Raw genomic sequence first — 24,889 nt, forward strand, 5'->3', positions numbered from 1 at the left:
ACCTGAGCACAGGATTTCAGATGGGTTTGTTTGATGTGCGTGGTAATTTCTTCAGGAAGTATCTTTTCCAACTTGTTCCTTTTTTTTTTCTAAGAAATAACATGAAGTCATGTGTACTCTGCTCTGCTTCATTGGATGAAGGATGCTCATGATGAGCAATTGGCTTGTCTATGGAAAGGTAAGAAGGCGATCTTCAACAAAGGCTTCTTTACTCAAAACCATAGTCAGAGAGGTAATAATGGGGGGGGAAAAAAACAATTAGCAAAATGTGTCATCTAGTTTGTTTAAAACCAGTCTCTCCCTCTATTATCTACCTTGTCTTCCCCTTGATCTGATGGTGCTATTGTTGGCACTGGCCCTGTCACCCTGCCAGCTTCAGCCATGACAGGACCTGGATTCCCAGAGTAAAACCAAGCAGGGAAAAGAATAATGCTGTAGAAAACCTCTGGGGTCTACTGCACTGGACTTCAAAGAGCCTCCCCAAGGCATCCCCTTCAAAATGATGCTGCTCTTGCACACAAGTGTGTCCTTAGTGGTGCCCACGTGATAGCCTAAACGTAGAGGCTTGTATGTATGCGTATATGTCTGTGTCATATATGTGTATGTGTGTGCGTATATATGTGGCAATGGAGACGTGTGTGCATGTGCCTGTATATGTATGCGTGCGTGTATATGCATATATATATGTGTGTGTGTGTGTGTGTGTGTGTGCATGAGTATGCGTGCAAATAAGTGAGTGTGTGTGCGTACAGACAGAGCGCGGACTGGCCCGTCCAGTCCCCTCCGGGCACACGGAGAACCTCGCTCCCTCCTGGGAGCCGGCCGCGGTGGTCCAGGACACGGTGGGTGGGGCAGCCCGGGGCCCGCTGGGGCTTGTGGTTCCAGCCGTCTGCGCCGCGGGCCTACATGCCCCAGCATGCCCCGCGCGCGCCCCGGGGCCTGCCGGCTGCCGTAGTCCCCGCGCGCGTCAGCCCCGGCCGGGAACTGCCGCTCCCAGGAGGCCGCGCGGCCGGGGCCGCCCTCGCGCCGCGCCACTGCCTGCCCCGCCCCGCCCCGCCCCCGCGAGCGCGGCGTCCCCAGGCGGTCCCGCAGCGCCCGCTGCCTGCGCACGAGCCGGTCCCGCACCGCCATGGGGCGCGCACCTCAACGGGCCCCCCGGCCCTAGGGCGGGTGGGCGGGCGGGTAGGGGCAACGGCTGCTGCGGGGCGGGGCGGGACGCTGGGCCGGGCTGGGGGCACTGGGAGCGCCCCTGGAGGTCGTGGGGAGGCGCTGGGCAGGCTGGGACGGGGCTGACAGCAGCCCGGGGGTGTGCAGGGCCGGCCAGGCTGGTGTTGGCTCTCCGGAGGCCCCAGAGGGTGTGTGGTTGGGAGGCGGCGGCAGCCCCTGGCCTGGTGCGGGCACGAGCGGGGTGGGGGGCGCTCGCTGGCAGCCAGGTGGGCACGGGGCACCTGGAGTAGAGCAGCTGCGTTCTTGCCTCTCCCAGCTCATCCGCGGAGGAGCTAGCATTGCCCCTGGGCTGTGCCGCACGCCTCCCGCTGCCTGGCTTGGTGGAAGTGGATGTCTGACCAGCCTGGGGACATGGCTCACCTGAGGGAATTTGCCAACCAGGTAAGGATCTGCCCCTGAGAGCAGGTGACAAACCCTGAAGCAAACCCCCTCTGGTTTGGGAGCCAAGCCGTTGTTGTGCCTCTGCCCCCTGTGCTCTCAGCCTGGCTTCTCTTTCCCAAGGGACTGCTGTTGTACCCCTGGCAGGCCTGGCTTTGACATGCTGCAAGGTTGCTGCTTCAGGAGAGGAAGGAAAGAGGAGGCTTGCACAGGTGCACTTTCTCTCTCGAAATATAACGTGGGTCTCTTTGAGAGAGGTGGGAGTCGCTGACGTTCCCAATATTTGGGGGCAAACGGGGTAAGAATTCCAGGCCGTGAAGCAGACGTGTAGGGGAGCAGGGACTCTCCATCCCTGGAGGTGATCAAGAAAAGGTTGAACAGCCCCCGACCAGGGAAGATGCAGGTGTAGCGATGCCTGTGTTCTACTATGGGGATTTCCCAGGCATCTGAGCTTTGCAGGTTGCCACTGCCTGCCTTTCCTGCTACATGTGTAAGGGTGTTTTTAAGCCTTCCTCAGAGGCATTAGGTGTTGGCTACAGCCAAGGCTGGGGATATTGATCAAGGTGTGCCAGTGCTCCTGCTGGGACCAAAGGCAAAGGTTTCTGGCTTGGGAGTCCTGTCCCTTTGCTCAGGGTCAGACCAGTCACCATATTTGGGGTCAAGAGGGAACATTACCCCATGGTCAGATTGGTGGGGACTGTAGGGGTTTTTGCCTTTCTCTGTAGCAGGGGGCATGGCCCTCTTCCCTGGGATTTCTTGAGCATATATTGACAACCTTTCATAGAAGTAGGATGTCAGCTGCCCTGGTTCCCCTGCTTTACCTGTGGCAGGTTAGGTTGTTAGGTCAGTGTTGTGTCAGAGCTGAAGGCAGTCTTATGTAGAGTTTAGATTATGGTTTCTATGGGATAGTTTGGATAGGGAGGATCCTGCCTCAGGCAGACAGTTGGACTAGATGACCTCTGGAGGTCCCTCCCAGCTACTTCCTCATGATTCGATGAAGAAATATGTCCAAAAAAAGAACTGCAGGCTACCACTGTACATGAGCAACCTTCGTAGTGGACAGTTGGGGCTGGTGGATTGAGCTAAGCATGGGAGAGGGGCAAGGAGCTTCCCTGGTTGGTTCTGAATAGGTAACTGTCCTATAAAATACATATATTGGCATTGGTGAACAGTGTTATCACTGTGATAATGTTTTTTCCCAATTGGACTTAAAGGGGTGATTCTGTGGTAGGGGCCAGAGAACTGATCTTGGCATGAATCCTTCAGCCAGAGCTTCACTGCTGGTACCTTGGAACTTGTTCACTGTTGTGGACTGAAATATCCAAGAGCTCCCCCTCCCTTTGCCCACCTGAATTTCTCTTCCTTATTAGAAGTAAATGTGCATGCATTGTTGTCCCTTACTTTAGGTGATCTGTAAGCAGAATTGGTGTGAGAGTGTTGTAAATGATCTCTAAATTGGATGCCTCTTCCCCGCAGAAGGAGGGCATAGCTGGCATCTTGTTCCTTCCCACATTTTTCTGCCAAATTTGCAAATGCTGTAGCTATCGAGATCTAGAGCAGTGGTTCTCAATCTTTTGCACCTTATGTCCCACCAGTCATTTTGTCAAAAAAACCCTGGTCCCACCATAATAAAAACAAAACCCCACTGTTTGAGAGATCCATTGATTCATCTATTTGAAGTGCAAACAACTTTGATTTTTTTCAATTGGGTAATGAGTTGAAGTCCCACCCACATGACCTTTGCGTCCCACCAGTTGAGAAACACTGATTTAGAGCTCTTCTTCTGGCATATTTTACATTAAACTTCTTTCAGGCATTCTGCATTCCCAAGTGTGGGGTTGAGTACTTAAATGTGGAAGCTTTTGGCTGTGGCTATCTTTTGCCTGGATCCATTAAACTTTCTTACTGGTTTTAAATTAGTTTGCCATGTGACTTATTTTGCTGTGCAGCACCAACTGTTCCCTAAATGCTGTACAGAATTAAAGACAATAATATGTCTTGAGCTAGTTGTAGCAGAGGGAGAGAATTGGAGACAGCAGAGAGGATCTGTTTAGTTACAGCTGAAAAATGGTGCATTGATGAAGCAGTTTAATGCAGGAGCTGCAAGAGGAGGGCTGCTAGAAGTAGGTAATGAGTAGGTAAGGGAACAAGGCAGAAGGAAGGTAAGGAGACAAGAAGGGTAACTTGGAGCCAGAGTGAATAGAGGGGACAGCTGCTTGTGATGGATGGGTGTCTTCACCAAAAAATAATTTCTTTGGTTGCAGCAAGCTTTTTGTCAGTGAATATTGGGTGTAAGGTTACCAGTGCCAACCATGGCTACCTTCTTGTTGTTATCCACAAGGGCATTCTCAGCCTTCTCCTTACCACGACCTCTAGTTGCAACAAAAGCCTTTCCTTTCCTTCTACCAGCTAATCTTAAAGAGGAAAGTTATTTGACAGGTGTCTTGTGTTGTTCTTCTTCCACCCCCCACCTCCTCCTTCCTCCAGGGGCTGACCACAAGCCTCAGGTTATAAATTGGCTTCTATGTACGTGGGGGGCTTTGGAAGAGGAGTAGGAATTGTTCACAGACTGCCTGTGGGGGAGGGAGGGGTTCTATTCCCAGTTCTACTGACCTGCTGGGACCTTGGGCACATCATTCCCCTTCTCTGTGTCCTTGCTTTCCCTCCTGCCTGCAGTCTTGGGCAGGGATTATTCCTTGCTGCATTTAGATGGCACAGGGGGAGCCCCAGGCTCTGTTCTTGTTATGCGAGTAACTTTTGGCTTCAAGCTCAGCTATGCGTTTGCTTCCAGCTTTTGTTGCAGGCTTCTTCTGCGACCTTGACAAAGTCTTTCAAACTTTCTGTGGCTTAGTAATACTTCATGACATCCTTGCAGTGTCCTGAGAGCTGATGCAAGTATGGCACTTGGGGAGTCCTGGCTAGACAATTAAAGAAACACAAAGCCTTGTTGCCATGGGAATTGCCTTTTTTATTTGGGATTGTAGAAGTGCAAAGCCCTTGCTCTGGCTCAGCAGACAACAGAAAAACCATGAGCTAGTGAGGTAGTGACCAGCAAACTTGCAGGTGTTTCCATGTGACAGGATCACTTTCACTGAGGAAAGCAGGGCAGTTGCTGCAGAAATGTCTGGGAGAGGCCCAAAGGGTTAATATGTAACATGGAGAATTGCTTGAGGGAAGGAAACACTAAAGGGAGGTCAGAACTGCTGCAATCTCTTTAAGGTTGAGGCCCTTCTAGCTGGGTGTGTAGCACTGGGAAGCTCTGCATATTTATCTCAGTACTGAGAAATTACCTGAGTGAAAAGCTTTATAGGGGGGAAAAATGAATATTGGAGCTGTGAAGCCAGCTGTTTATGCTATGGCATGTAGCACAAGCCATAGTGACTCTCAAAATATTTTCCCCCCAATCAAGAAGGTTCTAACCCTTGGCATAGCCCTGCAGTTCTCACCTTTTTTAGGGGCAGGGTGGCTGTGACCCCTGCATCCTGTTTGTGGCCCAGCCCCATGTTGAAAACCCCAGGTTTCTGGCTGGAGGCAAGCACCTCTTGGTGCCTTCATAACAGAGCCCTGGGGGAGACAGCACAGGTGAACTGCAGAGAAGCAGGGGTGAAGCAGGGTGAGTGCACACTGCCAACCAGCTCATCTGTGCCTCATGCTCCAGGCAGTGATTGAATCCTGCCGAGCGAGTGGGATCTTTCCCTTTTCCCCTGACCCCCTCCCAGAACAGGACTTAACGGTGTCACCTCTAGAGCTGCCCACCTCAGCAGCAGCGCTGCCAAGTCTGGAGTGCTCACAGCTGCCAGGCTGGCTCCGAACATGCCATTCCTCTTAACCCCCAGTGCCAGCTGAGAATTGCTTTGCTTTAAAACATTATCTCTTTGTGCATGATAGGGCATTTCCTGACAGCCATTGTGATGGGATGCCTCTCCCACAGCTAGCAAGGTGGGGTTGAGGGGAGCAGAGCCTGCGATGCAGCCTAATGTTCCTTCTTCCTCCTTTCCCACATAGAGTATTGTTTCCCACCCCCAGCCCAACTTCGTTTGTTTCTTTAGCTCTGAGTGGCTTGGCAGAGCAGTTCAGCACAGGAGAAATGCTGGAATTGCCTGAGTCCCTCTCTTACTGCAGAGCCTGTGCAATGAATGTTCAGCCAAGCACATAGATATGATTGGGCAGACATCACGTAAGAGCTGTGTAATAGAACAGAGAGCAGCAGGTCAGCTGGTTCTCCTCCCCGCCATGCTTGGGGCTCTGCTTTGCAGTTGCTGCAGGCTTGGCATTAGCAGAAGCGAACAGAAAAGGGTTCTAATGTGAATGGCAGCTGCAGAGCATGGCAGGTGCTAATGAATGTACACTTAGGCTCTGATGGGTCCACTCCCTCTAGGTGCCTTACCTGGGGTGAAGGATTCCACTTTCAGTGCCCCATGACTGTTTGTCTGATCTGTGTATAAGGGTGTGGGGTGGGGGTCACTCTAATTGTAAAGCCTGTACTGGAACCAAAGCAATTCCTAAGCAGTGAGAATAGGCTGTGAACTAGACAGTATCCAGGATGAGGATGCTGGTTGTCCTCTACATGCCATCTCTCAGCAGTGCATAATCATGTGCCAAAACTCGCCTGTCGGCCGACTGGACTGCTCGCTCCCCTCAGTGAGCATTTCCTCTTCACTGTGCAGGTGTCCGAATTGACCTCAGGAAACCTTGCTGGGTTTCTGTGGCCTCACTTTGCCTTAGACGGGATTGCAAGCACCCATCTTTGCTCAGTTTGTATGTTGTTCTGTTCATGCTGTCTGTGCCAAGGCCGTGTTTCCCCTGATCCTTCCGTACTTAGGTGGGACAAAGGCCTTGGTGATGCCTGGTCTGGCCTTCACTGTGAGCATGCTCATGGTCTCCAGCAGGCATTTCCTGGGGAGTGTGACTTTTGGGTTGGGCCTTTGCTTTTTGCATCATTGGGCAGAGTAATTCACTCACAGGGCTTGGCTCAGTCAGGGGCTTGTAATGTTTTTAACAAGCTTGTGTAGGCAAAGCTTGTGGTCAGCCCATCCAGAGGCCCTTTCTGTTGTCCCTGCCTCAAAGAGGACCTTGAAGAATTTACAGCCCCCAGTTCTCCACAAAACCTGATGGGGTTGAGCCTTGAGGCTCTCAATCTGTGCTGGGACAGCTGCAAACGCTGGAGTTTCTCATTCTAAGTGCCAGCTTCCCTTTCATGGGATAGGACCAGTCTCTCATGCAGTCTGTCCAAGCGTCTTGGCCATCACTAACCACATGGGTGGTTTTGGCTGCTCTGCACCCTACCGCTCGCCCAAGTCACTGCTGTGCTGGGAGCTGCCTCATATTACTGTACCCAATTGCATCCGCATGTCCCCAGATGGCCTTCCCAACAGCTAGCCTTGTTTGCTTGGCACGCTGTCCCTGCCACCACTCTGCCCTCCACTGTCATTGCTGAAGGACCCAGAGGTTGCTGGTCCTTGCTCTATGTCCAGTTCCCCCTCAGCCCTGCAGGGTGTGGTGGATGATGTGTCCGTTGCCCTTTCCCTTTAAGGGGTTTTTGGGTGGGAGGGCCTGGTAGCCTCTGCTCAGAGAGGGAGCTGCAGAGGTGATGCCAAGCTGGGTATTTTGGGGAAGCTGCTCCATCCCTCCTTGGGGTGAGGGTAAGAGGCTTCTGTGGGTGGCAGACAGTGTAGCAGCCTGTGCTGCCAGATGGAGACTATTCTGTTGCCCCTCCCTTACTACTCCAAAGCATAAAACTGCTCCTGGAGCCCCTTCTGAGTCCAGCCAGACAGTCCCAGGACTATTCGTTCCCACGTCCTTTTAGTCTTGCTCTGGCTCAGATCATCTCCTGTCCCTCCCCCGCCCAGGCCTTGCTGCGTCTCCTTCACTCCTTTCATCTCGGCTGCTCTCTGCTCTTCCCCTCCCGCTCCATTTCCAGCATATTTGTTCAAAGTGCAGTGCTGTTTGGGCGTTGCCATGGATGCATGAGGATGTTTGGTTGCCCTTCTGTTGTATCTTGGATTAAAAGGCCTGTTCAGGGAGCTGAGCATGGAGCCTGCAGCACCCTGTACTCTGGGGGCTGGGGATAAACAGCCCTGCCCATCCAAAGGCTTCTTAATGATCCAGGTTGGTTTAATGATTAAATAATAAGGGCTGCAGCCCCAGAAGCAGATGGGAAACATGCAGCTATCTTGACCTCAAAGAGAGTCTTGGCTCTTCTAGCAGGGTGTGGCCCCTCCTGCGTGATGCTTGCCCATAGGTGAGTGTGGTATTGAGTGCCAGACACGCTGGGTGTAGAGAACCCATAAATGCTCAGGGCTGAGTTGTTTCCAGTATGTTGATCAGGCAGTACTTTCCAGAGTCCAGGCTACCTACTTAGAAAAGCCGTTCTGATCACAAAGAGCCTTTTACCCGCAGGCTGCAGTGCCATACTGCAAGCCAGCATCTGGGCAGAACGCAGCAGCTTCAGAATGGGGCTGCCACCTCCCTCTCTATACACCCATTCATATTAACACAGATTAAATTGGAGGCCTAATTGCCATGTAAATGCAAACATGTCCCTGCTGCTCATGACATTAGAAGCATTCCAGGTAATGGGCTTGTCCAGTGAAGGACATGCTGGCCCTTTTTGCAGCCAGATGAACCATCTGTGAGAAAAGTGAGGCTTCAGACCCAGCTGTTAGCAGCAGTCTGTGCCCTTTGGGGCAGATGGGGAGCTGGGATCCTTGCAGCTGTCCTTCAGAGTGACGTGGGGCAGGCATTGCCAATAGCTAAGGACTGCTGGGCTGGCTCATGTATGGCAGCAGTGAAGGCAGTCGCCTTTAACCAGTGTTGTTGAACAGCTTAGCCTGCTTTGTGGTGAAGTCTGGTAGTAAAATAAAGGGCAGATGGTGGGAGAGGAGAAAATAGCCCACTGTGCCTTAAACCCCTGGCAAAGTCTCTGCTGATATGGGAGAAAATATGCCAGTGGATTTCTTTTGGCCTTTCTCTTGGGCTGCTATTTGCATGGTACTCACTAGGTCTTTGGAAAAGAATGCTGCCTCTGAGATGCTCCAGGTCTTGTTTCTACATGCTGAGGATGGGCAGCTCCATTTTTATACAGCTGTTGTGAAAGTGCCTGACCCTCCTGTGCTCCATGGTGGCAGGGAGCGTAAAGATAGCAAAATGAAAGGCCCTGCCTATGGGAGCTTGTTGCTTCTCCAGTGGTCTTTCTGCATGCATGGAGGCCTGGGGGCCGAGCATGCCACCTCTAAAGCTTTTGTTCTGCCTTTCTTCCTTTGGTTGGGTCACCCTGGGCTGAACTTTGGTGTGTGGGGAATCCCCAGAGAATAGTCTGGGGCTCTAGGTTGTCTTGATATGATGATCATACGGGAAGTCAGGGAGAAAAGAACCCTGCTTTTGTGCATCCTGTTGGCTTCTTGGGGTTTACTGACTCTTCCTTTTGTCTTTGTCCCTGGGTTAGCACTCCCGTGTGGACCCAGAGGAGCTGTTCACCAAGCTGGAGAGGATTGGGAAAGGCTCATTCGGTGAGGTGTACAAAGGGATCGACAACCGCACCAAGGAGGTGGTTGCCATCAAGATCATTGACCTGGAGGAGGCGGAGGATGAGATTGAGGATATCCAGCAGGAGATTACGGTGCTCAGTCAGTGCGACAGCCCCTACATCACCCGTTACTATGGCTCCTACCTGAAGGTGGGCAGGGACACCCTTGCTTGCAGCCTGTGGCATTGGTGGGCAGCTTGCAGGGTCTGACAGATGGGTGCCCAGCAGCAGTAGGATGCACTGTCAGCAAAGGTTGTTGCGACAGACCAGGAAAATCAGTAGCTGCTTCTGTCATTCTGTCTGACCATGTGGGACTCAGACCCTGCAGAACTCGCTGGGCAGGATGACATCTCCAGAGAGCGAGCGACTCAACTCTGTCAGAGACCTTCCATCCAACATCCATTCCTTATGTTTGCCTTCTGCTTTGTGTTTCCAAGGGGCATATGGCCTGAGGCGTGGAGTTGGCCGCTCTGTGATAATGCACCTACTGCCTCTTCCCCAACCCCATGCCCTTCTTTTTGGGGGTTGCTTGTTCCTGGATTAACACCACCCCAGGCACCCTCTGAAACACAGCCTGTGCAGAACTTGTCTGCTGAGAAAAGGAACAAGGCCCATCTCAGGGTGTTGGTCCCAATCTCTGGTTTCCTGTCAGGACTACTGCTGTGGTGGGTGACACCACCTCTAGCAGAGCCTGCTCCACCTTTGCTCTTCTCTGCATGATTCCCCTGTGGAGCAGTATGGAAGTGCTGGGCTGCCCAAGACCCAATCCTGTCCATGAATAGGGCCCACCCACCCTGCAGTCTCTGCATTGCCAGTGAAAGGTCTGAGGCCACCAGTTGTTTTGTTTCTCACTGATGCCAGTCTAGACAGAGGTCCAAATTAAAGGGTCACTGTTATAATGCTGTTGCTGTTACTATTGACTGGTGTCATGAAGGTGTCAAGGGTCAGAGCCCTGCTGTTCCAGACACTTAGACACAACAGAAGAGACACTCCCCACCTGTTAGATGTTTGTCAAGATGCTACAGGTGAGTGAAGTGGACATGCAGGGGTTCTGTGTTGGGAGGCCTACAGAATAATTGCCATGAGCATAGTTAAATCCTAGGAGGCATGCTGTGGCAAGGTAAACCAAGGTTGAGAGCTTCCATCTTGCTTGGAGATGCACAAAATGAGTTTGTTGCAAGTGAACAACCATGAAAGCTGTCAGATGTGACCCCAGTGGGCAGCTGCAGTATCCAGGACTGGAGAGCTGCCTTGTCCCATACATGTGCTTTTCCAGGCAAGGACAAAGGCACTTTACTGTGTCCGTGGGGAGAGATTTATATGGCCTTTGACTGTGAAGGGACTTACGCTGCAGGGTATGCAGTCTTGCACCTTGGACTGATGTCAAACCACTTAGGAAACTGAATTAAAAACAAGGCTTGGAAGGGAAGTGTGTGGTGTGCTCCATCCCCTGGTCTGCCCTCAGTGTCATGCACCCATGTCAGCAAGGGCAGGGAAGGATGGAAGGTCCCTGATGTGACCCTTGCCCAGGGGAGGAAACACAAAGCCCACTCAGTTCATTGGACCAATTCCAGCTTCCACTCCTGGAGAAACTTGTTGCTGGTCCTGCTGCTGTGGAGGGAAAGCCTGATTGATTCTGGCTGTTTTCACCTCTACCCGTGACCAACACTTACTCAAGCCCATTCCCTTGTCTGGTTTGCAGGGCACCAAGCTGTGGATAATCATGGAGTACCTGGGTGGAGGGTCAGCACTTGATTTGGTGAGTAGCTTGGTTAGCCTTTGTCTCTAGACACCTGCTCAAAGGCATACTGGGGAGCCTTGGTTTGTGAAGCAGCTCATAAGCATGGTGCATGTTTGCATCACTCAGTCTGATTCAGAGTGCGAGGAATTAGTGGGGCTGAATGGGCATGTTTATAACTTTCACGTCCCATGTACCAAGCACCCACTTCTTCCCTAGCTGCAAATTCTCCAAATTCATAGCCTTTCCTGTGCAGTTTGGGTTTGGGGAGCAGGATGTCAAACCCAGATGTTTCCTTCAGGAACAATGCATCTGCTGGACTGGTGCGGTTAGACCTGCTGGGTGTGAGGTTCCAATGAGCAAACTGAGAAGAGCCTGGGAATGGCAAAACTTGTGACTCGCCAATGAGGGTTCCTCAGTGCATGTCACAGACATTGAGGAGAAAGTTCCAATGCTGCATCTTCCTCCCACTTCACCCACCACCTTTCTTTCCCCACTTTCCCATGTATTTAGCAGCTATATTTCTTCCCCCCCCGCAAGCACTTGCACTTACTCCTCCCTCCTTTCTTCCCTGTTTCAGCTGAAGCCAGGACCCCTGGAAGAGACCTACATTGCCACTATCCTGCGGGAAATTCTGAAGGGCTTGGACTACCTGCACTCAGAGAGGAAGATCCATAGGGATATCAAAGGTTAGACTTGGAGAAGCTGGACCCTTTCCCTGCCAGAGACGCTCATGGAAGCAACCTGAGAGTGGTTCCAGAGACCAGAGCAGCCAGACTTGTATCTCTGTTGTCCAATAGGTCTAGTTATTAGTAGTTATTCAAGAACAAACCTCCTTCTCATGGACATCAAAGGGTGTACCCTAAATGGGAGAGCATGAAGGGTCAGAAGTGCTAGGCTGGCACCTGTGCTTTGCTAGAAAAAATGGAGCAAGGGGTGGGGAAGATGAGTTGCCAGAGAGATGTCAAACAGCAGAGGTCCTTGGCTTCCTGCCTGATTGCTCCTAGCTGCTTTTTGGAGCTCTTTTTTGGCACATCAGGTCCTGAGGGATCACAGTGCTGTCCCACCATGGTTGCAGTACACCTAGTGCTCTTACCACTGTGGTTGGGAGCTCCGTCAGTACATGCAACAAGAGCTTCTTAATGGAGTGCTTTTTCACACTGGTGCTATGGTGCTGGAAGCCTCGGGGCTGTTGACTGTAGTTTATCCTTGACTAGTTTTCCAAATAGGACAGACACCCTGCAGAATGGACAGACAGGTTCTGCCCTCCAAGAAGCTTAGTCCAGCATGATGTAGTAAAGGGAGGTAGCCAAATCATAATGAGGGTTGGGAGCAGGAGCACATTGTGACTTCAGCAAGAGAAGCAGATGGGGCAAGAGGGTTAACTGCTATGTACTCTGCCTTGCTACTTGCAGGTGGTGGGAGGACACTGATGAGTAAGGAACTGCTGGGAGCGCCAGTTTGGGACTGGGAGTAAGGGTCTTTCTCACTGCAGGGGGGCATGAAGTGGATATAGGTGGGATGGTGTTAGGAATTTTGTGTTTGCAGCTTTTCAAAATTAGGAGGGCTTAACTGTGCCCAAGTTAAGCCTTGCATGTGTCCATGGCTTCCAATTGTCTGCACCACTGGTAGTGCACAGGTGGGGCAGGCTTGCTATTCCTAGCTCTTGCAGACCTCCCTCTTTACCCCCCCCCCCCCCCCCACAGGAACAGCTGCAGTGGGGATGGCAGGAGTTCCTGCCACCCCATTCTGTTCATCTGCAAACCAACTTAGGGGATATCTTGTGGGCAGAAACAGATAAGTGGGCAGGTTTTAGGATATCTGTGACTAGGGCTTCTGGCAGTGATTGGTGCCTTCAAATAGCCAGGATTTCAGGCAGTGCTGAAAATCAGGTCCCTTTAAAGTGTCTTTAGCTGGATATCCTTCTCCATGTGGCCAGCAGCTTCCAGGAAGTCTTGTGTGGCTGATCTGTGGTGCCGGGTAGATGTTCCCCTTCTCCTGCCCTGATTGTAGAAAGCTATTCAGGGCCTCTGCTAACTGTGGGAATAACATTTAGACCCTGGAAATAGAAGCTGTGGGGAATAAACAAGGGGAGGAGAGATCCTTCAGAGCAACAGGGAGGTATTACACTAACTCTGCTCCAGCCATGGGTACTGGATTTCCTGTGGGGTCCAAAAACCATTGAACTTATTCTCATTTGTGCAAACAGCTGCCAATGTGCTGCTTTCAGAGCAAGGGGATGTGAAACTGGCTGACTTTGGGGTGGCTGGGCAGCTGACAGACACCCAGATCAAGAGGAACACATTTGTTGGGACACCCTTCTGGATGGCACCAGAGGTCATCAAACAGTCTGCCTATGACTTTAAGGTGAGCTTGCAGCAGGGGGGCTGTCACCTTCTTCAGGACTTGGCATGCATCAGTGCTATGTGACGTGCATACACTAATGCTAGAATGGATGTTTCCCTTTGCCTCGAGAGTAGCCCTTAAGAGGAGGGATTGGGATCTGTGGGGGAAGCTTGGGATCAAATAACTATTGAAAATCCTACATTTGCCCTCAGTGAGACGGGGCCTTTCTGTTAGTTCTGTTGTATGCATCTTGCATTGGCCTCTGCATACACAGCCATCCATGACCAAATCCCTCTTCTCATTCGTGTCTCAGGCAGACATCTGGTCCCTTGGGATTACAGCCATTGAATTAGCCAAGGGTGAGCCCCCAAATTCTGACCTGCATCCTATGAGGGTTCTCTTTCTGATCCCCAAAAATAATCCTCCAACACTGGAAGGGCACTACAGCAAGCCCTTCAAGGAGTTCGTGGAAGCCTGTCTCAACAAGGACCCTAGATTTGTAAGTATCCCTTCCCATGCTGGGGCAGAATGGCAGGGCATAGCACTGCAGAGCCAGAGGGGCCTACAGACCCGTCTGGGTGCTGAGGCCTCCACCAAGACTCTAGGAGCCAGGGTGCAGGAGGGAAAGGGGGCATGGTGGAAGCAAAAGGCAAAGCTCTGGGGTATGAATGTCATAGCTCTTCCATACCTTTGCCTAGCTCTTTATTTACCACAGAGGCCAACTGCTAAGGAGTTGCTAAAGCACAAGTTCATCACACGCTACACTAAGAAAACCTCATTCCTCATGGAGCTGATCGACCGGTTCAAGCGTTGGAAGTCAGAGGGCCACGGAGAAGACTCCAGCTCTGGAGATTCTGACATGTGCGTATCCTGCCTGCCCTGATGTTTGTTGCCAGGTCCTGCTGCAGGCTGCTTCCACTGTACCCTGCATGCTGACACCTCAGATCCTAGAGGCCCAATGCAGCAATTATAAGACAGGCCCCTGGGCTTGGTTAGTCGGATGCTTCTCATTGGCCTTTGGTTGGTGAATAGCTGCAGATAGGCCAGCCCTGGTTGTGAGAGCAGAGCATAGATGGGTGAAGAGGGTGAAAGGCTAGAGAGCTGGCCTGCTGCATCAGCTTGCCAGTGGGGTACTCATTGGAGTCCTCTGTTTCCATGTTTCTCACAGGTGTCCAGCTGAATCTGTTACATGCCTGGCAGCCGGTGCTTGGTGAAACTGCATTGCAGCAGCTGGGTTGTGTTTGCAGGGACAAACATTAGCAGGGTGCGCAGAGGACACACTAGCAAGGTTCTGGGAAGGGAAGGGCAGTTCCTAGCACTATGGTCCCTTCTGTCTGATAGAACACAGCTTGTTGCTGTTCATAAAGGCTGTGGCTGGTTCTTGCTCTGCTCTGGGTCTGGCTTCTCAGCTTTTGACAGTCCAGTTTATTAAGAGTGTTTCTAATGGGGCACTCAGATTTGCTAGTGAGACTCAATCCAGATGCTCTGTCAAACCAGGCTTATTTGCTCCAAGTTGATACAGGGACCCAGGAACCTGCAAGCTGCCGTAGTAGCCGCATGGGCTATGTATGACAGACTGCATGGTTCATGGAAGTGTAAAATGATTCCAACACAGTTGGATCTTCAGCCTGACTTGGATTAACACCTGTGCCCCAGATCCATCACCACTAATGTTGATGTCTCATAAGAAATGCCCTAGGATCAGAGGCCAGCTGTGTGCATGAGAATGGGTGCATGATGTTCAGCATGTGGCAGAGAGGATACTCTGCAGGTTGTCTTCAGCTTCCTCCTCTTCTGTTTCTAGTGATGGAGATGCAGAAGATGGAGACCAGGGTCCAATCTGGACCTTCCCACCAACTATTCGCCCCACCTCCCTTAACAAGCTGCACAAAGGAATGGCTCTTCATGGCTCCCAGAAGGTCAGTGCTGGCCTTGCCTTGGGAGACTAGGAGTGCGAGGCATGGCTGGGGCCTTGGAGAGGGTGTGACTGCCTCCCTGCTCTCCCCAGTGGACTCGTATTGCACCTCTGGAATGTACCGGTGCCCTCTGCCTAGCATCTAGGCATGCTGGGACCTGGCAACTAGAGCTGCATCATGCATGCCCCTGATAAGGCATGTTTTGTGAGGGCTGGATACTCAGCCTTCATTTAGGGGGCTGGTAGTGTCCCTGATAGGGTTGTTGTAACTGCTGCCAGGGTATGAAGCAGCCTAGTGCAGCCTCTGACACTCCAGCACCTGCTTGCCTCTTGGAGGTTAAATGGTGGCTGACGGCTGAGACTCCCCACTCAGAATTGGCCTTGGCTGGTGCAGTCAGCCTATCCCATCTCCCTGTCATCAAGAGATCAACACCAGCTGCTCCTCTACTAGGAGACTGGTGTCAGCTATGCAGTGCTAGAGCTTCTTTGAGGGCTGGGATGCCCATTCCCACAGGGGTGTCTGCTGTGTGTGCTCATCACTGTCCCTCTGTGTATTTTGCCTTCCAGTCTGCTGAGCCCATCAAGCGGCAGCCACGATCACAGTGCCTCTCCACCCTTGTTCACCCAGTCTTTGGAGAGGTGAGTAGGCCTCTGCCCTGTTCACAAGGGCTGCAGGCGATGAAGCAGCTAGGGAACTGTTGCCAGACATGCAGATGGGAAGGATGGCTGAGATGAAGAGGACCAGGGTTGCTGGCAGGACATGGGGATGGTGACCCATTCTTCTTGTACAGGAAACCAAATATACTATGAAGAACTTCTGCTACCCTGGTGCTGCCAGACCTGCCCAGGCAGGAGTGCAGTACCACTGTGCTTTCCTTGTCCTTGTTTTCTGAGCTCTCCCCAATCTGCTTTAGCCATATGCTTCCTTATTTCCTCTGAGCCCAGGACACTGGACTGTCATCCTCTCTGAGCCTCAGATACCCCACCCTCCTTCCAGCCCCTGTCCTTGTGCTGGTAATGCCAGCTCATTGTCAACTGTAACCATCTCCTCACCTCTGTGGGGATAGGAGATTTCCAGGTTGGTCTGGAAGAGAGCTGGGATATGCCAGTGTTGGGCAAATCTCTTCCTATTGTCCTTTCAAGCTGCCTAGCCCACCCCCATCCTTACCTCACCTGAACCTGCTCTGTCTGTCCCTGGTCCATGCTGCTGCCCTTGACAGCAACAGCAGGGACGTATTTGCCACTGCAAGAGCATTGGAGCAGGAAGTAGCTCAGTGATTTCTAGCCTTTCCTTCTGGCTGTCTTGCACTTGATCCACTGTGACTCTGTGCTAGTTGGGCCTGGCTGTTGCTAGCAGAAGCTTGTCTTTGGAGGGGGGTGTGGAGGGGCATGGGGAGGAGGGCAGAGAGTGGGTCTGGAGAACAGATAAGAATTCAGTACCAAAGCAATGGTTGGTATTACCCACAAGGCCATGCCACAAGCCTTTAGCCTGTGCCTATGTTGAGCAGAACTAGCTTTCGATGCCCTGTAGCTGCCTGTGAAAGCCTGGGGTAAATCTTTAAATGCTTAGGTGAACACTTCCATAGGTAAGTGCCTGAAGGCTGGCACCTGGGCATAAAGGGCCTGGCTGAGCTGCTGAGCATCAGCAAATCCACTGGCATGTCACCTCTGGAAACTGCTCTTGCTGCAGTACCTGATGTCCTGGGCCCTACAGCTGACAGTGCTGACCCTAGGCCTTCAGGCCAACGCTGGGTTGACTTGTCCCCCACGCAGCCTTAGTGTGTGTCCCTGTGCACCCAGGTGAGAGCCTGGCAGGTGAGTCCTATATCAGAATGGGGTGAAGCCAGTGGGGATGTGCACATAGCTTAAGGATCACTTCCAGGTTTTCTGTAGATTTTTATCCTCACTGCCATTCTCCTTGGGTTGTCCCAGGCTCACGGAGCAACTGCTACAGAACTGTCCTGGCCTCATTACCCCTTTTCACCTTTACACAGCTCGTCCACAAAGGCCTAAGTTTTATACTATATGCACATTGTATTGAAGGTACCTACTTTCTCCTCCAGAGAAATCAGATTAGTGACTCAGCAGTAACACAGAAGCTAGGTAACAGCAGCATGCACTACAGGCTGCTGAGCCACTTAGGTTAGTGGCTTGGGGGTCACTGCCCACTTAGAGCAAGAGGGTGTTAAATCATCCATTAGCAAGGAACAGGCCCCGTGTTTGCATTCCTGAGTTCTCCACTGGTGCAGAGGTAAAAGCACGTCCCAGGGAGGAGATGGTGGGGTTGTTTGTTTAGTGCATCAGTTACTACATGTCCATCATCCCCACCCATGGCTGCTGCCTGTGAATAAATAGGTAGGCAAGTGGGCAGCTCAGACAGCTGGGGGTTTGTAGCAGTGATTAAGTTGCTTTCACAGGCAGCAGACAGGAGGCTAGTAACTGGTTCATTTTCCTCCAGCAGGGGGACTGTGAGGCCAGTGATGGCCTTGCTGCAGCTTAGCACGAGCTGAGCCTTGTCCTGCGGAGTCCATGCTCTGTGGGCAGGAACCAGGAACACTGCACTTGAACCGCGCTTGATCACAGGCTTGCAGGAAGGCGCTGTGAGGACGTGGCAAAGCCACTTAGCCTGTGTAGCCGACAAAGATAGTTAAGAAAGCTTTTTAATTAAAACAAGGCTGATGTTAGCTGGCACAGCAAATGGAACAGCAGCAGATTCTGCTCTTAGCTGCCCCGAGAGGGTAGGACGTTGTTGGGGACAGAGCTCTGTGGGCTTGCATAGCCCAGGTGTCCCTGCTGCAGTGCATTTCTTAATGCTGTTTGTGTGTTAAGTAAACATTACACCAGGCACAATTAGACTAGTGTGCGCTGAGGCCTGAACACAGTGAGTTAATGGGAGATAGAAGCAAGTGCAGGCTGCCAGAGAGCTTTTCTCCCTTAGGGCATCGCACTGTACAAGGTCCTGGCTGACTTGGCCTCTGCTGCATCTCAACAGTCCCCATCTAGGCAGTGGTTGTTTGGTGCTTTTGGTCCTGTCCTCATTGCAGCTCTCTGCCATGAGGTTTGTCTCCGTAGCTTCCACAGAGACTGCTTACAGGGTAGTGGTGATGGACACTGAACTGTTCTCAGCTCAGGTGTTCACACCAACTTGGTGTGAGGGTTGCACTCTTGCACCACTGTTTTCCAGTTCACTTTACTACTGCTTAGTAGGGACTTTTGTCTTGTTAAGGGCTTTGCTTTCATGGTCATTCTCTGAGGCAAGAAGCAGACTAGGACCTGGAGGTATGTGTGGAAACTCAAGCTTGCCTTGGGCCTGCCCTTTCTGCATGACTCTCCTACAAGGAAACAATGGTCTGTGGTCACCAGGCTTGTACAGAAGAGGCCACAACAGAAGAGTTGTTGTCTTGGTCACCCAAAAAGATCATGCCTCTTAATAGTTGCATTGAGCTGCTCGTAGCTAAGGTGTTAATGGGGAGTTTCTGATTTGCAGTTGAAAGACAAGCACAAGCAGACTGGGGGCAATGTGGGAGCCATGGAGGAGCTGGAGAACGCCTTTAGCTTGGCGGAGGAGTCCTGCCCAGGCATCTCTGACAAACTGATAGCACACATGGTGGAACGGGTACAAAGGTAACAGTGCACTGTGGGGCAAAGGGCTAGGGAGGGCTCTGCTGAATTATAGGGTAATGCAACTGCCCCAGCTAGGAGTTGGCTTTCCAGTAGCCCAGCAAGCAGAGTAGATAACCCTTGATGTTCATAGGATGCTCCTTTTTGATGCCATTCTCCCTTTTCAGATGTACATTTTAGGACAGGTTCTTCCTGCCTCCTGTTGGCCTTATTTCTGTAGACCAGCAGTTCTCAACCTTTTTTGTACCAGGACCCATCTGTAAACATCAATGGCCAGTCCCAACCCAATGCCTCTCACTCCTGATACACTGCCTCCCATCCCCAGGTCCCCAGTGCATGGGACAAGTGAGGGGGCTCCAAGCAGCCCCTTGCAGGCTGGAACTCTGCCAGCCTGCAAGGGAAAAGCCATGGTTTTCTATGGTTTTTTTTCTCCTTTTAAAGAAGAATCCATTTTCAAGTTTGTTTGCGACACTCTCATATATTCTTGCAACCCACTTTTGGGTTGTGCCACACAGGTTGAGAAATGCTGCTGCAGACAACACCAATACTTTTAAGATTCCTGGGATGCTTTTCTTAAATGCTTTTAAGATTTTCCTGCCTATGCAGTGGGTCGGACTCGATGATCTATCGAGGTCCCTTCCGACCCTAACATCTGTGAATCTGTGGGATAATACTGATCTTCATCTCTAATGGGTGCTATCCTAGTACTGACACTAACCCAGCCAGCAGGCTTATTTGTTCACCCTTAAATTCATTTCTGCATCAAGGAGTTCCCTATGTCTCCTCAACCTGCCTTCAGGATCTGTTTGGCTCACATACTTTTGAGCTCATAAGAGCTTCTGCTTGCTGTTTTTGATGAACTGATGGAGCAAAGTCAGTTTGTGAAATTAAGAAGGGAGTGTCCCCTTTCCTTGCCCTAAAGTGTCAGGGTGCCTGCAAACTCAAAGGGAGTAAGATGGTGATGGAAGATGTTGCATGGTGACTTGATGTACTGTGAACCCTTTCAACCCCTTGCACATGCACTGGAATTCAGCTGTAGCACTCTGTACTTGTTTCCTAGGAGCTGCTACACTAGCAGTTAAAGCTCACAGATTTGAAGCATGTTCATTGATCTTATAATACCTTCAACACTTCTGGTCTGTGCGGAACTGATAACACCAATTCAGGAGAATGTTTGTCTTCAGTGATAATCATGGGCCAAGAAATTAGCCCTGCATTCACCTGCCCCAACCCCTGCAACCCAAACCATAAATCACTGCATGAAGACAACGCTTGAAAGTCAGTTTCTTTCTCAAGACTACGGTTCAGGCTTCTGTTTTCCCAGCGGAAGGGGCCTGTTCTCTGTGGGTTCACAAGGATGGTGCCAGATTTGGCTTTGAGTAGAAGAGACCTCCCAAGTCATGACAGAGGGAATGACCTGTTCCCTTAAAGCTGGTTGTTTCACATCTGTCTAAAGGCTGTTCCAGAACCTCACTCTGCTCGTGGTTAGAAACTTTCTAATTTCCAGTCTTTGGAGGAGGTAAATCTAGTGTCTAAAATGTGAGAGGCAGCTGTTTGTTTTGCTTGTGCCCCTTCAAAGACAGCTTGGTTGTATTGTTGTATGGTTTAAGCCACCAGGGCTTTCAAAATTAGCCAGATAAACTGGCCTGAGTGTTGGGTGGCAGCAGAAGCCTTGCCCTGCCTGGCTGAAAAGAGAGCTTATCTGCTACAGGGTAGCTCTGAGCCCGGGAGGTTTGCCTCTGCACCCTGTGCTGTGCTGAGTTTGCAGTACAGCTGGGCCTGAGGTGCCTTGGGCCTTTGCCTGACTTAAGTGGCTGTCCATGTTACCTGCAGGCTTGCACTGGATCAATCTTGATGACAGAGTAGAGCTCCTTACTAATGCTAACACTTCCTTGGTGCTCCTGAATCACTTTAAATTGCAGCTAAATATGAAGCAGAAACAAAAGCTGAATCTAGTCAGGGCAAGAAAAGGCACAAGGGAATCTAATCTGACCTGCCTAACAGGCTGCAGAACTTCCTGGGAAGCACTGCCTAAAGGCTTAGAACTGCAGAGGTGAGCTAGAGCTTTTTTGAAAACCCCACCTCTTTCACAGGCAAAAGGGCTACTAAGAGCCTGTGTTGGAGACGGCGGCTGTGGGAAGCGGTGCTTGGCTAAGGTATTCCAGTGGGAGGACGTCCCAGGGCACAGCTGTAGGCTGTGTCCCTGGCCAGGGCGGTTATCCAGTTGTGTGACATTCCCACCCCTGAAACGCCTTCTCTGAAAATTGAATGCAAAAATCTAGAACTCTCGGTTCCAAAATGATACCTTTTATTAGACCAACTGAGAAATTGCAAAAAAAAATATTTTCTTCTGAAAATTGTATCTTAAAGGCACAGGAGAACCCCCTGCTGGGCTGTTACCTCAGTGCTGGTTCTCTTTCATGAGCTTTGCTGCTGCTTTTAGCCACAGCTGCTGTTGGCTCCAGGTCCATCAGATGCAACTCAAATGGCTTGCTCCATCAGTATCTGGGATGGTCCCTGGTCAGTGCAGTGGATTCTGGCACCTTGCCTGTAACTGAATAGTGGATGAGTGTGGCCAGTTACACCGGTCTCCTTTTCCCTTGCCCCTCGCAGGTTCTCACACAGCCGGAACCACCTGACTTCTGCCCGCTGACGTCAACGTTTCTTGCTGCTGTTTTGGGGGAAGGGAGGATTTTTTCAGTTTCATGAGAACTACATCTCTAATTCAGACACCATCTGCTGTTGGATGTAACATTGTGCTATGGACTCCAGGACATTTCAGAGCCTTCATATACATATTTCCATGACAACCCAGGGTGAGGTTCACAATGCAAGTACAATTTAGACCTTTTGTGGAGCCCAGGAAGGGCGGTCTAATTGTTTTTACAATGTACTCGATGCAGTTTTTAATGGTTTTTTCTCCCTGTTGATTTGATTCAGAGCTTGCTATAGGTAAATTCTGGCTTCTGGAGACAGAGGTTCTCTTGGACCCAAATGTGTTTCAGAGAGAAGCATGCTGAGGTAGCTCTCCTCTTCACAGGGGAAGTGTACACGAACTGTGTTGTACAAGCAGCACAGGCATGTCTGCAGCTTTCCATACACTACAACATCCAGTAGAGTCAGAGCAGCCTTCTGGCCCTACGACAGGTTTCTCCTTCAGTCTTGTTGTACATTAGGGAGGCAGCAGTTTGCTGCCACTGCCACCACCTTGCATTCACGTAGTGGGTTTGCTGACTGTGCTTCCTCGGGTTCTGAGGGTGCCATTTCATACTAGTCATTGGCTAATCTGTACCAGCCTAGACCAGAACTCGCCTCAGTACAGAGGACCAAGGCTGGGGCAGTTGTTTGGCTTGGCCCCTCCCAGAAGTGGCTGAGGAACCACCTCATGTTCCCTTTGCAGTCTGAGCGCTGCTCCTTGAATCACCAGACATGCTGTGAACCAGAAGGCTCCCTGTAGCCCTACCCATCAAGGATATTCAGTGCCCTGGCTAGCTCCTCAGCAATGAGTAGTTATGTCTTAGCAAAGGGACATCTACCCGTCAGCCAAAGACATTTAAAGCTGAAGCCTGATGTGTAATTTATGCTAATTACAATGACTGAATTCCATGCAATTCCACTGTCAGGGAAGTCAGAACTTCCAAGGCTAGTGGTTAGCCAGCAACAATGGTGGCTCTAATGCTGTACTTGAGACAGCAAAGCCAATTTCTCGCCACCCCCTGCACCCCCTTTCTGTTTTCCCCTCTGAACTTTCTCTTAAAACTTGGAGCTAAACTACTTGAAGCCAAAAGTACAGTCCGCCTGAGGAGCTGCATCTCTGGCTGCTCTATAGCAAAGATAACATCTGCCAACATGTTACCTGCACAAGCTGTTTCATTGATGGAACTGCAACTGGCTTTGCTTTCTCTACCATGCTACTCTAGGCACCAAATGTCAGTTCTTTATTTCATGTTGTGAGTTCTACGCTAAGCAAGTACACTCAGGAGCAGGAAGGAAAGTGGGTTTGAGAAGAGCCAAGATCAACATTTTGAAAGTGGGGTTTTCAAAAATAAGCATGTAAGGCAGTGATTCTCAACCAGGGTGCCATGAGGTCCTTTCAAGGGTGATGCACAAAACTCTGGCACTGTTAGGTGTGCAAACATCTGCACGATTCACAAGATAAACCTGGAGATTTCCCATAAGAATGCATAGTGTCAAAAACATTCTGTCATCTTCCTGAGAACAATTGCTCTAGAATTTTTTCCACAGTCGAACAGAACAAGTGAAAGTGAAGAGCTGGCATTTTCTGAGGGCTGCCTTGAGTCTAAAAAAGTTGAGAACCACTGATCACAGGGATGGATCTTTAACTCCCAGGAAAATAGATGCCTTTATTTCTTTAAGACATGGAATACTATTAAAAGTCTGGGTCTAAAAAGAGTTACCTACATAAGCAGTGTGACTTCATAGCTGCAGTTGCTCAGTCCTTCTAGAGCACCTGGTGTGTAAACCTTGATTCTGGTTCTTACCTCAAGCACACAGATTTCAGAACACAGGACCAGTCATCTCTGTTTACTTGTAACCCTTCACTCAGTCTGGTGCAGTTCATGTTAGCATATGATTATCTTTGCTGCTTCTCTGTGACAGGCTGGGTGAGTGATATTGCATGTCTGGTAGCCACTAGCAAGACAGTAGCTGAGGCCTGAAGCCTGGCCTAATGCAAAACCCTGTTTTCTGTGGTCTCCTTCAAGAAGAGCAGTGAGCGGGCAGATGGGACACTCAGCCAGGCCAAAGGGAGAGGCTCCTGGTTAGCATAAAGGCACCTGAAAGTTTTGTGTTGCGTTTGTAACTGCTGCTTGTGATGGTAGCAGATTGTGTAAAAGGTACCTTGTATTATCCTTCACATGCACTGCAGTGTCATGAGTAAAGTTTTTAAAGGAAACAGTCCCCAGAGATTGCCTCCAGTATTCAAAGCAAAAACAAGTTTAGTTTTTAAAAGAGCATTGAAAGGGATCCACCACTTTCAATAAAGTAATAAATACAAGAGCTGCTTGGTGTAGCCTGTCATTATGCAAACAAGCTATGGCTTTGCCAAACACATCAGAGCTTCTGCACGTGGAGCAGAGTCCTTATGCGAGACACTCTTCCAGCTGGGTGCACTGCTGAGTTTGCCTTGCCCTGTACGATGGAACTATGTTTGCTCTAGTGCCTCCACCTTGCTACAGTGTTCACTGAAATTGCAGATGTGCCAGACCTTGCAGATAAAAAGTGACTGAGCAGTGAGAAACAATGGCTGCAGAACCAAAGCAGCTCCCTGACCCTGATCAATACCTGCTCCTGAAGCAGCTGGATGCCTCTCCCTGTTGTGCTTTGGTTGTACAACTCAATCCACAGACCAGCAATCCTGCATAAAGCAGGTGTGAGCGCAGCCCAAGCTCTTCTCCAGCACACGCTGGCTCCAAGAAAACCAGAGGCACAAGGCAACCAATTATTTAAGCAGAACACAGCCTTGTGGGGAGCAGGAACAGGGTAAACCAAAGCCAATTTAAAAGACAAGGAGATAAGACCAAGCAGCATCGGAGGTTGGTGGAGCTGGCCAAAAGCCACTGAAGATATGCTGGTCTCTGCTGATTTGAGGGAGAATGGAGAGTGCCACTGGGCAGATAAGGCCTCTGATGTGAAAGTGAACATCCTCTCCTGGACTGTGACAGACATGCTGCCCTTGCCATGCCTTGCTTTTGCTCACAGCCTCCCTTCACTAGGGTCCTCAAAAGAACTGTGGACATACCCAGAAGGACTCATTTTTGCTGTGGGGGCCCCTTCCTATGCTACTTTTAATTAAAGGGGAAATGCTTGGGAGCCACCATTGTTACTGTTTTCACAGTCACGCACACGTGGTTTTGGTTTAATTTGCCCAAAAACTGTTTTAAAGGAAGATGCATCTGAGAGAAACAAATGACTACAGCTGGTTCCAATCAAGCTACAGAGCACTGATGTTATGTTGGTTGACTAAATTCTAAGCAAGAGGAAAAGTGATGCTAGTTCCTGTGAAGGTCTGGTGTATACAGAGGCTGACATGGTTGCAGCACATCTCTCAAACGATCACTGCATGTACTTTTTACATGTTTGGGAATAAAATGGGCCATCCTATCCAGTAACACACCAG

General features: G+C 50.5%; 1 protein-coding gene across 4 annotated transcripts in view; it reads left to right on the forward strand.

Annotated features, from left to right (window-relative positions):
- Window positions 1-1,056: 1,056 nt before the first annotated feature.
- STK25 (serine/threonine kinase 25) overlaps window positions 1,057-24,889 on the forward strand; it is a 51,555-nt gene continuing 27,722 nt past the window's right edge. For 2 of the 4 annotated variants that reach the window (XM_019499834.2, XM_059730830.1), the window contains exons 1-11: window positions 1,057-1,182; window positions 1,484-1,608; window positions 9,050-9,280; window positions 10,833-10,889; window positions 11,449-11,557; window positions 13,078-13,235; window positions 13,528-13,713; window positions 13,930-14,075; window positions 15,019-15,133; window positions 15,697-15,768; window positions 18,617-18,753. In XM_019499834.2, the coding sequence (XP_019355379.1) occupies window positions 1,558-1,608; window positions 9,050-9,280; window positions 10,833-10,889; window positions 11,449-11,557; window positions 13,078-13,235; window positions 13,528-13,713; window positions 13,930-14,075; window positions 15,019-15,133; window positions 15,697-15,768; window positions 18,617-18,753 (1,262 nt within the window). In that variant the 5' untranslated portion in view covers window positions 1,057-1,182; window positions 1,484-1,557. Of the gene's footprint in view, window positions 1,183-1,483; window positions 1,609-9,049; window positions 9,281-10,832; window positions 10,890-11,448; window positions 11,558-13,077; window positions 13,236-13,527; window positions 13,714-13,929; window positions 14,076-15,018; window positions 15,134-15,696; window positions 15,769-18,616; window positions 18,754-21,363; window positions 23,770-24,889 lie in introns of those variants that run through there. The other 2 variants (XM_006267035.4, XM_019499835.2) reach the window with 2 other exon arrangements.

Source organism: Alligator mississippiensis, chromosome 7 (assembly GCF_030867095.1).
Source record: "Alligator mississippiensis isolate rAllMis1 chromosome 7, rAllMis1, whole genome shotgun sequence".
Classification (NCBI taxonomy): Eukaryota; Metazoa; Chordata; order Crocodylia; family Alligatoridae; genus Alligator; species Alligator mississippiensis.